The 16,702-nt window shown below is 41.0% G+C and overlaps 1 protein-coding gene across 1 annotated transcript; it reads left to right on the top strand.

The window, feature by feature from the left end:
• The first annotated feature begins 324 nt into the window (after positions 1–324).
• LOC115783293 (rho-related GTP-binding protein Rho6) lies at positions 325–9,927 on the top strand. Its single transcript, XM_030734053.1, has 5 exons — positions 325–569; positions 1,119–1,206; positions 6,512–6,621; positions 6,726–6,860; positions 6,981–9,927. Exons 1-5 carry the CDS (start codon positions 450–452, stop codon positions 7,224–7,226), a joined length of 699 nt encoding a protein of 232 aa, XP_030589913.1. The 5' UTR covers positions 325–449; the 3' UTR covers positions 7,227–9,927.
• Positions 9,928–16,702: the final 6,775 nt, after the last annotated feature.

Below are 16,702 nucleotides of genomic sequence, written 5' to 3'. Positions count from 1 at the left end.
CTGGATTAGACCCTATTATGTGGTGGCCCACTAGCCTTATTTTTGACATCCCTGGCCTAATGTGTTCTGTATTATTATCCCACATAAACAGTAAAAATAGGTTTACAAAGTATCCAAAATAAAATGCAGAAAAATATTCTTTTGTACTGTTATGTTGCAGGATACTTGTACTCCAGACATGGGTCTGAATAACCTGCTCCTCCAACCCCATTAGAGGATGAGCTCTCGTGCACGGGCCCTCCTCTCGCGGCTCGCGCACTGCGCAGCGCCCATTGGTTGGCGCGACAATATAAAGTTCCGCAGTGACTCCTTCACTGACTGCCGCTCAGCCTCACTCACTCACCGCAGGAGGGACTCTGCATACTGCACCCGGCGACCGGGAGGATTTAACAAACTTTCCCCTATTTGTACTCCGGCTTCCTTTGAAGGTCTCCCTGTTTTATTCCAAGATGAAGGAAAGAAGACTCACGCAGCCGTTTGTAGGGAGGTGTAAGCTGGTGCTGGTTGGGGACGTCCAATGCGGTAAAACAGCGATGTTACAAGTCTTGGTGAAGGACTGCTATCCAGAGGTATGAGATTTCTGCACACGTCTCATGTGTCTGCAGTCATTTTAGGATCAATACTGAGAAAAATCACTTTAAATGTACCGTTTGTGCCTGCCTCGTTGCAATTCATTTATACATTATTGTACATTTATTAATATTGGCATTTAAAAATTATGTCGGTGCAACTAGATCCACATGTTTAATACATATTGGGACAATCGTAAATAGTGTATAACCCACAGTATTGTTAGAAAGAACATGTAATAAAGGGTATTTTTAGCTTTACTCACTACACAGCTCTATATAAAATACTGCTAAACTGGGACATTTGAGCTTGTAGTTATGAACTGATGTGTTGATTTAGTTTGAGTATAGAATAACGCGAAGATATGTTTTCATACCTCTTGATACTGATTCATTAAGTTCTCTGTGTGTTTGTGGGGTGGTGGTGTGTGTGTGTGTGGGGGGGGGGGGGGGGGGGGGGGGGGGGGGGGGGGGATAACTCTCCCTCATCAAATAGTTAATAATTTTTCATGCCGGCGCTTCCTAATCCCGTCCTTTAATTGTTTCTAGACTTATGTCCCTACTGTGTTTGAGAACTACACAGCCTGTCTGGAGCTTGAAGACCAGCGTGTGGAGCTCAGCCTTTGGGACACATCAGGTGAGCTCCTGTCCTGTCTGTCTTCAACTCAGTGCCATTTTATCTCTCATTGCTTAGGTTGAGCAGCAAGTTAAGGTAATCAGGTTCAGTGCTGGGATAGTGTGTCATTATTAGGAGACTCAGCCAGCCTGGAGTCGGGTACTGATTGTGAATCAAACCACGTCTCGTGCATTGTGTGGCTTACAGTTTTGTTGCTGTTTACCCAGTCTTCACTATCTGTCAATCCTGTTTTGATGCAGTTAAGCAGCTTTTTCAGTGGTGTGAGATCTGCTGAGAGATCAGTGATCGACAGGCAGCAAGCTTGCCTGGATTACCTTCAGAACATCTGGAGCCCAGAATCCACTTTTGAACCCTAATGAGCCAAATCTAGATTAAAACAAGGCCCCCAGTTTGAAAAACTATGAAGCTATCATCAGGAATAAATAATCCTGGGGGCTGGTAGACACATAACACAAAGCCCTTGGTTGTTTTTGTTTTGTTTTGTTTTATCCTTTCTTCCTGGTATTTACCATTTGTATTTGAAAATTGCCTTAAGTAACTAATCAGTTCAGCAGCTGATTCAATTTCAACAGACTTAGCTGATCAATCAAGCCTAATTTTACTGACCTCTGGCCTCAATGTGGACAAAATAAAGTTATCAATGTCACAAAAAGGCAAACATAGACAATTTATGCTTGGGCTGATGCTCGAGTTTTTGATTGCAGGTTGAAAAAATCAAAGTCTTAGAAGATGTCACCATCACCACTGGGAGAACTAAAAAATATCTGCAGATAATCAATAATCAAAATAATCATTTGTCTCTTCTTTTTCAGTTTTTGGATCAAAATGTTTCATGTGCTATGTGCCTCTGGGTTAATGTGTTAATTTCAGTAGCTGGCTGACCTTTGAATATACATAGAAATGATGTAAATAGGATCAATAAGCAAAGCCATCCGGTGCACTACAGATTTATTTCATAACAGCACTGGCTGAGGTTTTGTGTTCAGAGGAAGCTGAGCGGTGCCAGTTGGCCTGCAGTGGGGTTGTTTCACATGGGGAGAGGGGGATGCCTCGTCCATGCAGGGGGTGGAAGTCTGCAAGAGTGTGGACAAGCCTGTGGTTATGTGTGTCCTGCCTTTACTATGTGTGTAACCGTGTGTGCGCGGCGTACAGTCGCTGTGAACAGAAGGCACCAGTGAGGGATACTGAGAGAAAAGAGAAGCATGACCTCCTCTCTGCCTTATGGTGTGTGTTGCTTTTAAAAAAAAAAAAAAGATCTTATGTAACTGAAAGCAGCACTGAACTAATGTAGGTTTGTGTGTTTGTCTCCCACGAAGTGAAAACTTTCTGGACAGTCACCCTTTCCAGAGGAAACGTTGCATAAGACCGATTTACATTTAGAGCACAAACATACATAAACACAAGTTTTCCATCTCTCTTTATTTTGCTTTTTATTCCCCTTCCTTATAGTCTTTATTGTAACATTTAGAGCTACAACAAAAGATGATTTTTTGGTTATGATTATCAATATTTTCACATTTAACCAGCGAACTACTTGGTAGATAACTGAAGTGTGAGCGTTATAACTTCCTGGAGCACAAATTGGCTTCTTTACATGTCATACTGAGTCCAGTCTAAAATCTAAAGCTATTAAGTGTACAACCATAAGATTGAGAAGCTGGGGAGTGTTTTCCTTCTAAACTGATTTTCAGATTTCAGATTTATAATCACTACTTAAGAAGAGAAAAAAAAAACAGCTTAAATTTTCACCCAATTTCTATGTGCATCTCAAGCTTCTTTCCATATGAAAGGCTGTTTATTCTGGCTTATGTTAAGACTTAAATCTTATAGTTCTCTTGGTGTACAAAGATGAGTGCAGCTCCCACCATTTGCTTTTTTTCCGTGAGAGTAGAGCAGACAGTGCAACAGATCAGCTCCAGTTTGCTCAGCTAAAAGGGTTTTGTGAGTGAGTGAGTGAGTGTGTGTGTGTGTGTGTGTGTATGTGTGTGTCTTGTCTGTTTGTGTGTCCAAGCAGGGGGCTGCTAATGTGTGGGAGGTGGTAGGTGCTAGAAGTTGTGTCCTCTTTAGATGTGTCTGCCTCTTCTTTCTCAAGCCTTACATCACCCTGGATAGTTATGTGACGGCCGCTTTGATTCACTCTAAAAGAAATGGTATTGATAGATAGCCGTTGTGTAAGGTGACCTATTTTCCAGCTTTGAGTCCAAAAATTTAGACAGGAAGAACGAACCAAGAGTTACTTTGAATATCTTTGCTTTGTGACAAGAATGTTGTTGTTAAACATTTAGTTAATGTATCAGGGGAATGTAAAACTCATCAAGATAACCTGATTGTTAGTTAGTCCCACTTGGAGCTCAATAGAAATATCTATTTTTGCTATAATTATGTCCTATTATATTTTCAGAGAAGGCTTCATATTAACCTCTGAGGACAGGAGAAGGAAATTACATTTTAGTGTGAGTGTGTGAGGAGTGAGGGAAGACAATAGACAGCGGACATCCTGTCAGTCTGTTTTTAGCACAGGAACCTTCCTGAGATTTATTTAAAAAAAGAAAAAAAAAGTTTCTGTTTTTGGAATTGTATGCAAAATATGTTTCCTTAATGTTTCCCTAACAAACAAGGTGTTATATTTATGTGACAGTAATCAGGATAAATGTCATGGGGGGGCGGGGGAAGCCTTCAACTACACTGTCAAAAATGTTCAGTGATGTAAAGGTATCTTTAAGGGCTTAGAAGTAAATAGATGAATCTTTAGTACTGAAACTGAGGTTTAAATGGACACCACAGCCTCTCAGTAGACTGTCTGCTGCTAAAAAAAACTTGAATGAAAAAACAATTTTAATCAAAATGTGGATACTATATAACAGTTCCATAATATCTGATGTATTTTCCCATAGATGAGTCTAAATTCCTGTTTTTATGCACTGGTTTTATCATTTTGAGTCTGTGAAACTGTGGATCTTGAAATGTGGAATAAAGTTTGGGAGTAATTGGTATGTTTGAAAATAACTTTAAAGGAAACATTTGGGAAATTAAAAGAGTTATGTTAAGATGGATAACAGACAGATGGTTAGCCTAGCTCGGTAAAAAAAATAAAAAATAAAAACAGCAACAGCAACAGCATCCACCTAAAAGCATAACATAAATCTTCTTAATATATCTTATTTCTCTGTACAAATACCACTGTGTAAAATTAACTTGTAACAAGTTGAATGTTTCAGCTTTTGAACAATGTTTCTATGAGAAATGTTTTAGAAAAATAAGGAAGCAAATGCATCTTTAAGAGTTTTACCTTTGACCGCTGCAGCTCAATCAGTGTGGATAAGAACAGCTATCGTGCTTGACTGAGAAATATTCTGAAAATAAATCAAATTGATGTTTCATCATGTTTTAATTGCTGGACAGAACCAGCTGTATTCCTCTCTCTCCAGAGTGCAGATTAATCTAACTCTGCAGTACAAAGATAAATAAGTGTTTTCCTGGCATATTACATATATGCTTTTTGTTGGCTTTGCTGACTCTTGTATGAATTGATGTTTTTGATAAAGAGGCTAATTTAATATACTAATTTTGCTGTTATATACTCTCCCAGGCCGTTTTCATAGGTAGACCTGTTCTGCTACTTCTTAGGTAGACCTGTCCTACTACTACATACTACTACATCTGCTCGTTAATGCAAATATCTAATCAGCTAATCACATGGCAGCAACTCAATGCAGAAATCGTCAAGATGACCTGGTGAAGTTCAAACCAAACATCAGAAGGTGGAAAAAAGGTGATTTAAGTGACTTTGAAAATGGCATGGTTGTTGGTGCCAGTAGGTGGATGTCTGAGTATTTCAGAAACTGCTGATCTACTGGGATTTTCCCACACAATCATCTCTAGGTTTACAGAGAATGATCTGAAACAGAGAAAATATCCAGTGAGTGACAGTTCTCTGGACAAAAATTAATTGTTGATGGCAGAGGTCAGAGGAGAATGGCTGGACTGCTTTGAGCTGATAGGATGGTAACAGTAACTGAAATAAACACTCATTACAACAAAGGTATGCAGAAGAGCAGTTTTGAACAAAGCAGATGGGTTAACAGCAGCAGAAGACCACACCGGGTGCCATTCCTTTCAGCTAAGAACAGGAAACTGAGGCTACAATTCACACAGGCTCGCCAAAATTGAACAATTAAGATTGAAAAACACTGTCTAGTCTGGGACTTGATTTCTCCTGTGACATGCAGATGGTAGGGTCAGAATTTGGCGTAAATGATATGAAAGCCTGGATCCGTCCTGCCTTGTAACAACAGTTCAGGTTGGTGGCGGTGTAAAGGTGTGGGAGATCTTTTCCGGACACGCTTTGGTCCTCTTAGTATCAACTGGGCATTGTTTAAACTCCAAAATGTACCTGAGTATTGTTGCTGACCATGTTCATCGCTTCATGATCACAGTACACCAATCTTCTGATAGCTCCTCCCAGCAGAATAGCATACCATGTCACAGTGTACTCAAATGGCCTCCACAGTCATCAGTGTGGATTTCCTTATTAGTCAACAAAAATAGTCTACATGACCATTATTTAACCAGGGTTTCTATTTTATCATTCAAAACTCTGGTAAGAAAAGTTTGCCGTTGAATCATTGAACGATAGTTGTACTGCCTGACTCACTGAGTTAGTTTGCTTTTCTGGAAAAGTTCCCATCAGTGGGAAGGCTTCAGGCTTTGTGAAACTCTCATGAGCTTGGCAGGGGTGTATGTGTCTGTTTGTGTTTGTACTGTGTTAATGTGAGTAGGATGACTGTGATGGAACATTATAATACTGTCAGCTGGCAGACCAGAGAAAGAGCAGTCATATTTTTATTTCTGCTCGCTGACAAAATTGAAAAAAAACTTTCAGTTTTCAAAGATGTTTCATGCTGAGTGTCCAACTATGAAGAGTTCAATTCTGAGGATCAAAGAGCACAACACAAGAAGCAGGTTATAAAAAGGAAAAAAAAAAAAAGCTTTAATAACAAAAATAGGTTCAAGGTTACAATATCCAGGTAGGCAGACAAAGCACACAGTCCAGGCAGAGATGCATGTTACCCATTCTTTGCACCTATGGCAGCTGATCCATTGTGTGCACTGGTACACACATTTGTAAAGTGAACATGCCCCAGGTGACTGCAGAAAAAGCAGTACTGGTCTGAAGAAGCAAGATTGTGGATCATGAGAATGCAAAAAATAAACTGAATGAAGAGAGAAGACTGGAATCCTAAACATCCAACTTCCTAAACCACATATTTAGAAAATTAAAGTCTTGTTTTGTCTGTCTCTTAAGGTTCTCCGTACTATGACAATGTCAGGCCTCTCTGCTACAGCGACTCAGATGCAGTGCTCTTATGCTTTGACATCAGCCGACCAGACACGGTAGACAGCGCGCTCAAGAAGGTGAATCACTGCAATTTACTCTCAGTGGTGCACTCATTGATCATTTATCTGCCATTCCTCATATCTGTTCTTGCTTAGTGAAACCCATTTCTCTTTTTTTGCAGTGGAAAGCAGAGATCCAGGACTTCTGCCCCAGCACTCGGATCCTACTAATAGGCTGCAAGACAGACCTGCGCACAGACGTATGTACCCGCATGGAGCTGTCCAATCAGAAACAGGCTCCAATCTCCCATGAACAGGTTTGTTCCCCATCTACTTTTTTCTCTTCTGTGTCTGCTTAGATTTTTGTCACATCCTGTTTACAAGCCCGTCCTTTGATTTTCTCTGACCAGCGCTCATCTCTTCTTTCATTTTTGTAGGGTTCATCCTTGGCCAAGCAGCTTGGAGCTGAGGCTTACTTGGAGTGCTCAGCCTTCACATCAGAGAAGAGTATTCACAGTGTTTTTCGTACTGCGGCTCTGGCCTGCATGAACAAACTTCAGCCGGCCAATAAGCCCAGCCCTGTCCGCCGCCTCTCCAAGAGGCTCCTACACCTGCCCAGCAAGACGGAGCTCCTTTCCTCCACCTTCAGCAAGGACAAATCCAAGAGCTGCTCCATCATGTGAATACTACTAAGAAAAGTGTGGCAAAGGACAAACAAAAGAGATTGTAGCTGGCTCAGCAGGGGTGCGGATGTGCAAGGGAAAGAGAGCAATTATGTGGATTTCTGCAAAGCCCCTCTCTCTCGCTCTCTCTCTCTCTCTCTCCTTTGCAGCATCCTCTGCAAACTCCCGTCAACCACTTCCAAAAAGATTTCTTTCTACATTCAACTCCAGTGCTGAAGTTTTGATTATGACTTGTCACCAGCATAACAGTATCTGCAGAGAGAGAGAGAATTTGTTTGAGGTTCAATTAAATCATGTGCCAGTAGAGCATAACATGTGCTTTAAGGTGCTGTGAATCATCTTAAATAAGGTCACCACCTTTTCTTTACCAAAGGAAAGGGTTGTAAACACCACATCTGACTGCATTAGACTGATAAGACCCATTTGAAATTCTGAAAGCAGTGCCCTTTCCCAATCCATCTTTGTCTGAATGTCTGTTTAAGGTCATTGTATGGGCTGAGTGACGAGATGAAATGTAAAATCTGACATTGACAGGAATTGGTATCTACAGAAATACGGTGCGGGGGATTGAAAATGGCAGTCCTTGAAGAAATTCCTCTCCCAGCTGACCCCTCTCGGTATTTCGCTTAGAAATTAAAGCTGACAGTGGAGGAAAGGTGGAGGGAAAGGAGGGGTTTGGCAAGCAGAGTGCTCATTTGCAAAGGCAGTGAGAGGACAAACTGAGAGCTCATTTGAACAAGCGCAATGTGACTCAGCACTCACATGATCTACAAAACAGTCACAGTTGAACATGCTGTGTTTAAAAACAAAGAAAAACGTGCATGTCTTTGTGAATTCTGTCCCTTACCCATCATCACCCACCACAGCAGTCTTTTGTTGAGTATTACTAACCATAGGCCTTTATTATAGCAGTGTTAAACTGATGAATCATCTCCTTTTCCTACTTGATGGATATCAGTTTTTATATATGTTCCAGCATCAAAATGAAGTGATTCTTTCTGCGTCTTTATCGAAAACACTAAGATGTCTTTTTACACAACACAAACTGGATATGTGTGTTTTAATGTACCAAAAGAAATCTTTCCTTTTAAATCCTCCTGCTAGATTTTTAAAGACAAGGAGTCCTAGAGGTTCTGGAGCCGTAAACGTGTGCTCATCATAGTTCATGAGCTTTAGGGCTGATTGTAAAGGGTATCCCACTGATTAGCAATTTTCCCAACAGAAAATTGCCAGATTGACAATGGACTGTTAAAAAAGGAAGATTGAAATTGGGTCATGCTTTTCTGCTCCTTTTCAAAACTTGACACAGACCTACTATTTCAATAATGAAACCTCCATTAGACTTTCTAGGCTGGAAAGGTGTTTTTTTTTTGTTTGTTTTTTTTTTTTTTTGTGCCATATGAGCAAATTTCAACAAATGAATCAGGCCCTATCAACTTATTTTTCCTTCCATACAGCCATGCTAGTAGTGTCTAATTGAGCCTTGCTGCCATTGATGTTTCAAGGACACTTGTCTGGTGCATCAGCCACACAATATTTTCCAGCTTCACGAGCTTTCCGGTACATTATCCAGCTTTCTTGTTGCATCCATGTCTGCTGGCTCCAGTTAAAGACTAGGAGCAGATACAGATTTGGCAAGCTGAAACTTTTTAACTCCACATCCAATAATTATTTTCACTTTTTCTTTCTTGCAGTTGATGCTAACTCAAGTGAACTCACTTGCGACAGTATATTTGATTTTGTGCAGCTCCTGTTGGAGCCACAAAAGATTGTATCCAACTTTTTTAAAGCAACATTATGTCCCAAAAGCTGTTAACAGCCTCTGATTTGTAATATAGGAGGAGTTCCTCTAAAAGGACAAATCTGAATAAATTTCCGTGAGAGAGAACAGGCTGCTCCTGTCTTTTCCTTCCTCCCTTCTCTTTTTTATGCATGAGATATATTTGGATTTTTTTTTTTTTTTTTTTGCAGCTACCATGAAAAGTGTTCTTTACATCATCCTCCTGTGAAATCCAACCTATTTTCCCGCTGGATGCTTCTACTTGCTTGTGGCTGTCACTGGTGTTTTCGTAGCTGATGATGTTGTTCTTGTATTCACTGGAGTCTTCTGGCATTAGCTGCTGTTGACAGCTCGGCTAATGGAGGACTTGATGATTTGTAGGTCTGCGCCTAGAAGCCCAGCGATGTGCAGATCACTGGAATTTAACGTGTTGCCTAGCAACAGTGTGAGCAGGGGCAGTTCCTGTTTCTCAGAGAGGAGGAAGGATGGCTCTCTCAGAGAGGGCGCCTCACCTTTTATTTGTAGCATTAGACAGAAGGAACAGCAAAGGTGATGGCTGCACATAACGGAGTAGCGGACGGTTCGAGATGTCCCACGCCGTTACATGTTGTCTAAAACTTGTCTTTGTAGCACTGCTGCAGTCATTTTTCTTCACTTCTCAGTCCTGTCTGGAACATCCTGTTACCCTTAACAAGTTGTGTTTTGTCCAGTGTACAGCCACCATTTCAGTCTCTTTTTTGTTTGTACATATCCTTTTTGAAATTCCCCAAAGAATATCAGTGAAGCAAAACAAAATATTCATGTGAAGTTGCCAATTATGGCTTAAATTATTGACTGAATTCTGTACTTGTTGATGCCATAAACTAACTTTGAAGTCTTTTACTTAAATAAATATGTCTGAAGTAATTTTAAGTCAGTGTTTCTGTGTTAAGCTGATTAAAGTTGAATTTTTGATGGACGCATTAAGTCACTTTTCTTTATGCAGCCTGATTTTACAAACCTGCTGGTCTATACAGTACACAAAACTCTGTCCTTAGACCTTTCATTTCAGTGGAAACTCTACAATGTTTGCATTGATCAGTGACTATAAGGAAATCCACATGCACTGTTCTCAAAATTTGAGTTATCAAAAAGAAAACACCTTTGTCTGACCTTCACTGTATCTCTCTATTTATGTCAAAGTACATCACACTGCAGTTTTCAAGGTTTGGCCAAACTAGAGAAAATTATTATTTTGGGTACTTGAATCAAATTCAAAGACTGATAGCTTGGCAGCACTTTGTGTATTTTGTCCTAAAGATATCTGTTAGTATCAGTCACTCTTACTTTCCTGGTCAAGGACAAAATAATCTACTTCACAGTCAGCACAAAGGAATGCAACATTATCGGTAACACTGTGATTCAAAGAAAAGCCTTACAATTAGTAATAGCAAGACTGTAGTTAAAAAGGATTTGTGGACAACAATGATCAAGTCAAATCAAGCCTGGGGATGTACTAATTAAGCATGATCACAACCTTAAATACACACGTCCAGTTCTGCATGCATAGCAAACAATAAATCCTTTACTAATATAATGCATTTTTTTTTTTGTTTTTGTCATTATTTATGCTTTTTTTTTTTTTTAATGACAGCAACCAAAAATGCCAATAAAATAAATACATGACAGAAAAGAACTGAATTAAAGGAAAAGAAAAAAAATTGTCACAAAAGGTCTTCTCTGAAGCTTTAGCTTATTACACCTACACAAATGCAGCATTAAGTCCACCACAGGAACCCAATGACTACTAGCAGGTATAGTGACTAAAGTAATGTGTAAACCATCAGAATGGTGGGGAAAACATTGCATTGGTTGTTGGTGCCAAACAGACTAGTCTGACAAATATGCAAACCAGCCCATTTGGCACCAACAACAAGATATGCAGAAGAGCATCTCTGATCGCACAACATATCAAAACTCTGAAGCAGATGGACTACAACAGTAGAAGACCACAGCAGGCGCCACCCCTGGCTTGAATCAGTGGTTCAGGCTGCTGCTGGTGGTGTAATAGTACAGAGGATATTTTCTTGGTGCATTTTGGGCACCATGGTACCAGTTGAGCATTGTTTAAATGCCACAGCCTACCTGACTATTGTTGCTGACCATGTCCATCCCTTTATGACCACTGTGTACCCATCTTCTGATGGCTGCTTCCAACAGGATAACATACCATGTCACAAAGCTTAGATCATGTCAAACTGGTTTCTTAAACATGACAATAAGTTCACTTTACTCAAATCCAATAGATCACCTTTGGGATGTTGTGGAACAGGAGATGGATTTGCAGCTGGCAAATCTGCAGTAACTGTGTGATGATATCATGTCAATATGGATCAAAATCTCTGAGGAATGTTTCCAGCACCTTGCTGAACCTATTCCACAAAGAATTAAGGCACGCCTGAAGGCAAAAGGGAGCCAGAAAGTATATCTATGGGAAAAATTTGCTTTATTCATAAGAATACACAGCATATATGTAATATAATTTTCATTCAGTTTACACTAAGAATTTATGGCTCACCATCATTGGTGGTTAACATTTTTTAAATTTGAGATATTTGAAATGTAGCCTGTTTTAAGGGTATTCCGAGGTTCATATGTCACTGTGTTCCTCAAGTCTTCTGCACGATTGGAACCTGAAAACTGTTCCCTGACTCTATAAATACTGATGACATTGGCTGTTGTAACTCATCAGAGGCCTTCTGTTCTCCAGCTGTGCTGTCTGTAATAAGCCTAGACATTAAGAGCCACATCTGGAAGGGAACTGGAGGGTTAGGGTTTGTTTACAGGGAGCCTTGTTAAAACACCAATAACTTGATTGCATTTATGAAAGGTTCCTCTCAGCACAATAGGAAAGTTAATGTGTTAATGTTTAACTGTCTATTGAACTGGGGGAAGTGGGGAACTGGAAACATAGATAAGCTGCTGTTTAAATCATAAATAAACTAGTGTCACATTGTATTGGTCACAATCTATATTAACAAGTTAGCAAGATAACGTTGTTTAGCTCGGTTAGCTAACAAGCCTTAAGATTTGTTTTTTTCTGGTTGAAAATATTTAATATAGTTTGTATGATGCATAAATCTTCACTTAGAAAACAAACAATAAACCTAATTTTGAACCTACTCAACTGGTGGGAGTACTGCTAGCTAACATGAGCCTGTGTCGTCATAAATTTGGCTTTAACTGGGGTAATTTCTCAAATTATCGAGGATTTTTCCCCTAACTCATCCCACTTATATGCTATTTCTGCTGTTTCCTTTTCTATTGTCTTTCCTTGTGTACACAAACCATCCTCCCTGACCTCCATCGCTAAATTTGCTTTGTCTTCAATTTGGCTGATATTGGTCGTTATCAGGATCTCCTTGGCTACATCCTGCTGTCCCACTGATGATAGGACATGGATGAAGGGTTTGAATGTTTGCCATGCCTGTGCTATCACACACAGGATACAGCATTACCTTTTCCAGTACAGACAAGGCAATTGTGGAAATATTGTCTGCGCTAGCAGCTTCAGATAAATTTCATCTCTTGGCCCCTGCAACATTGATTTTCTACAGCAAGAAATGGAATAGTGGTCTGATCATCTTCTGGATAAACGAGGCTGCCAGCCAGCCTGTCTCTCTACGATACTTCCCTCTCTTATCTTTTTCTGCAGTTTCTGTCTCTCTTGTTTTCTAAATGCATTTATCAAAAATTTGCCCATGTACATTACATGTCTCCGCAAATCAGATAGCGGTCTGACAAAGGCATACTGAGCCTGTCATCCATGGCAGCTTGCTCCAAGGCATGATTATAGTGTATGATCACAGTGACAGCTGGCATGGCCTTTTGAAAAATACTGCACCTTTCTGGATGAGGATATTTAGCTCCTGAGCAGGTTATGCTGCAGACTGCCATTTAAGCAATAACTGAACATATATGGAAATACACCTACAGGGTTTCTTGTAGAGAGCTTTGATTGTACTCTCACATCTGACTGTGAAATACAAAGCCAGACGAAAAACACTGGGGGAAGGCCAAACAAAGCTACAAAACAACATCACCAAAGCTCACTAATAACCAAGTTATAGTTATAGTTAAAAAAGTTTAGCAATCAGTGAGAAGCAAGCTTTTATAGAGCTCAGTCCAGGATTCGGCTGTCAACGGTATCCCTGAACAACCTGTAAAGACTGAACTAGACTATGCTCCCACATTACTGGAGACCATCAAAATCATCCCCCAACTCAAATCAGGCAAAGCAGCAGGAATAGATGAAATATGGAAGGAAGGCAGGCTAGTGCTCCACTCAAAGCTCCACAAACTCTTCTCTCTCTGATGGGAACAAGGCAAGCCTCCACAAGACCTACAGGACGCAGTCATGATAACCCTGTACAAGAACAAAGGGGAGAAATCTAAGTGCTTCAACTATAGGGGAAGAACCTTGCTCTCCATTGCAGGCAGGGTTTTGGCCAGAATCCTTTTTTAACAGATTGCTATCCACCATTGCAGAAGGGCACCTGCAATAGAGACCGTGTGGCTTTGTAGAAACACAAAGGCACCACCAACATAGTCTTTGTTCTGCACCAGCTTCAGGAGAAGTGAACAAAACAAAGGGCTGTACGTGTCTTTTGTTAGCCTGATCAAGGGCTTTGATACAATGAGCAGACAAGGGCTAAGGAAAGTCATGGAACGGGTTGGCTGTCCTCCAAGATTCCTGAACATGGTCATCCAACTCCATGAAGGCCAGCTCGGTTAGGTCAGAAACAACAGTGGGCTTTCTGAATCCTTCTCTATAAACAATGGCATCAAACACAGCTGCATTTTGGCCGACCTTCTTCTCCATCTTCTTCAGCATGATGCTTAAGCAGGCCATGGAAGACACTTACAAAGATGATGGAATCTACATATGCTATCCTTTGGACGGCAGCCCGTTCAGCCTGAGGCACCTAAAGGCCTATACCAAAACCTTGGAGCAGCTCATCCAAGACCTGCTGTTTGTCGATGACACCACACTTGCAGCTCACACTGAGATGTCCATGCAGCACATTATCACTTGTTTTGCAGAGTTGGCCCAACTCTTTGGTCTGGAGATCAGTCTGAAGAAGACAGAAGTTCTGTATCAGCCTGCACCTCATGCTTAGTACCACCCTCCCCATATCTCCATCAACCAGACTGAACTGAAAACAGTCAACCAGTTTTCATACCTGGACTGCATCTCCTCTGATACACCAACACTGACAAGGAGATAGACAACAGGCAAGCAAACAGCTTCTTTGGCAGACTGTACAGGAGAGTGTGGAACAACAAGAACCTCATCCATCGCCTGCAACTCCTAGAGCATTTCCATCCATCTGTCTTCACACCATTCTTAGCATCCACTGAAGCAACTTTGTCACCAACGTGGAGGTCCTCAGACATACAGGTCACCAGCATTCAGGTCATGCTGACAAGAAACCAACTTTGTTGGGCTCCAGGATGAAGGATGACCACCTGCCAAAAATCACATTTTATAGTGAGCTTTCCTCCTGACACAGCAGCAGAAGGGCACCCAGGAAGAGGTACAAGGATCAACTGAAGTCCTCACTAAATGCCTGTGACACTGACTCCTAACACTGGTCACCTTCGGCCCCTGACCATGAGTGCTGGCGGAGCACTGTGTGCAGAGGGGTCGCCAACTTTGAGAGCACGAGGACAGCCAACCTGGAAGAGAGGCACAGACTTTGCAGACTCTGCAGCTGAGCCTGCCTGTCAAGGATAGGACTCGTCAGCCACCAGAGGGCCTGGAGCAGATGTGGAAAACACCCTTCCTAATCTTTGCTCTCAAGTCAAGCCAGAGAGAGATGGTTAAAGATATATATAAAAAAAAATGAACTGAGAAGCTGCTTGAAAGGCCTGTTTAAGGACAAGTTAGGACATTTTCAGTAGGAATCATGCAAAGCCATTCTAGTGGAGTCCCAGAATATTGACGTTTTCATTTCTTTTTACTTGGCAGTGGATAAAATCACAAAAATGCTGATTTATTGATAGAATTAACTGTGTCCTCTAGCTTCTGAAAAACAATCCAGAAAAACAAACAGATTTGTTCAGCCCAACAGAGACACATCTGGCACTGACATATCTGATGTAAACTAATGAACAGGTCAGCAGCAAGTGATCTGTGCAGTCTAGACATTTGTCCCTTCCTCTTATGATGGATAGGAGCCTGCAGCACAGACGGTGAGACTGCTGAGGACTGGGATCAGGATCCAGAGGGAGGATGATTGAGGGAAGAGTGCTGCCATCTGAAACCCTCTTGAGAAGTTAGAGAAAATGGTTGCTTGTGCAGTGCATCTCATTACTACATGAGCACATCATCTATCAGACATGGCAGTGCAGACTCACATGAAACACACACACATGTTGCAGGTTCACAGACACAGTCAAACCATTAGACATGTCTTACACCGCAGCAACAGAAAAGGAAGCTGATGAGAGAATAGGGGGTTGGCAAAGCTATGCTGCCTGCTTGCTGATGAACTATCTGCACACTGACATGTAGGTTATGCTCTCTCTATGCAGCGAGCTTTGCCACAGCTGCTCTGACAGTGTCGTAATTCCTGTCTCTGGATGGAAAATGAGGTTGCAGTCGAAGGCTCAGCTGGACGAGGAGAAGAGGAACAACTGTCCTATATGACCAACTCTGTGTTTCAAACTAACACACACTACTCTGTCTGTATGTCTGCATGATCCATGAACTGTAAGCAATAGTTTCATGCTTGGAAAGATGAAAATCACTCTCAGCAAAAGTTAACAAATCAGCACATTATATATTGTTTGTTTAAATAAAAATGAATAAATACAAATACAGTACTTCCAAAAAATGGCAAACTATTCCTTTAAACATCTTGCTCATCCTGTTTCAAACACAGTTTGTGAGCCTGCCAAAGCAATTCACATCACAGATATGTTTATTTCTGTCATCTCTACTCTGAACAAAAAAGCAAACTAGAAGCCCTGACATTGCCACAAATATGAGAAAAATCAGAGCTGATTTTTTCTGATTGTACTGGACTTTGTGACATGAAGTTCCATGTAATCAATCTGTCTCTCTGTGTCTGATTTTTGAAACCAGAGCTGCTCTGATGTGATGGCTTCATGCAGTTCTCAGCCTGTTTGTCAGTGAGCTTTTGGCTATTTAATGAGGCATACAAACATCACTACACAGCACAGCTGTTTTATAGCCCCAAACCCTGAGGATTCATTCTTTTTAATATTAACCACATTACGCTGTTTTAGCATTTGCATGCAATGCATAATGGGATGAAAACCAAATACAGCGGTCAATAAATATAGGCTGGATGTCATTAGGCAGCTATCAATTATACCCATGCGAGCAAGTTCATTTGTCTATCTGTGGGCACAATATCTGCAGCTTCAGGCAGCCATGCGTGATCATGTACATGTGAACTGGTGTATGAATGTGCGTCAGGGTGTGCTGTGTATACTAAGCAGTTTAATGTGTCTGCTCTGTTTCCCAAGTGCAGAAAGGTGAGTGAGGTTCACACTGACAACACTCAGCTCATCTGCTGGAATGATAAGACCCTTTGTGTCCCCGCTTGGGGTAAATAACCTCCCCTGCTATGACTATCTTTTGCCCCCTTTATCTAATCCATTCACCCATGCTGCTCACCTTCACCAG

This window comes from Archocentrus centrarchus, chromosome 7, assembly GCF_007364275.1.
Source record: "Archocentrus centrarchus isolate MPI-CPG fArcCen1 chromosome 7, fArcCen1, whole genome shotgun sequence".
In the NCBI taxonomy this organism is placed as follows: domain Eukaryota; kingdom Metazoa; phylum Chordata; class Actinopteri; order Cichliformes; family Cichlidae; genus Archocentrus; species Archocentrus centrarchus.
Note: the sequence above shows the minus strand (reverse complement) of the source record. Positions and strands in the feature narration are given on the sequence as shown.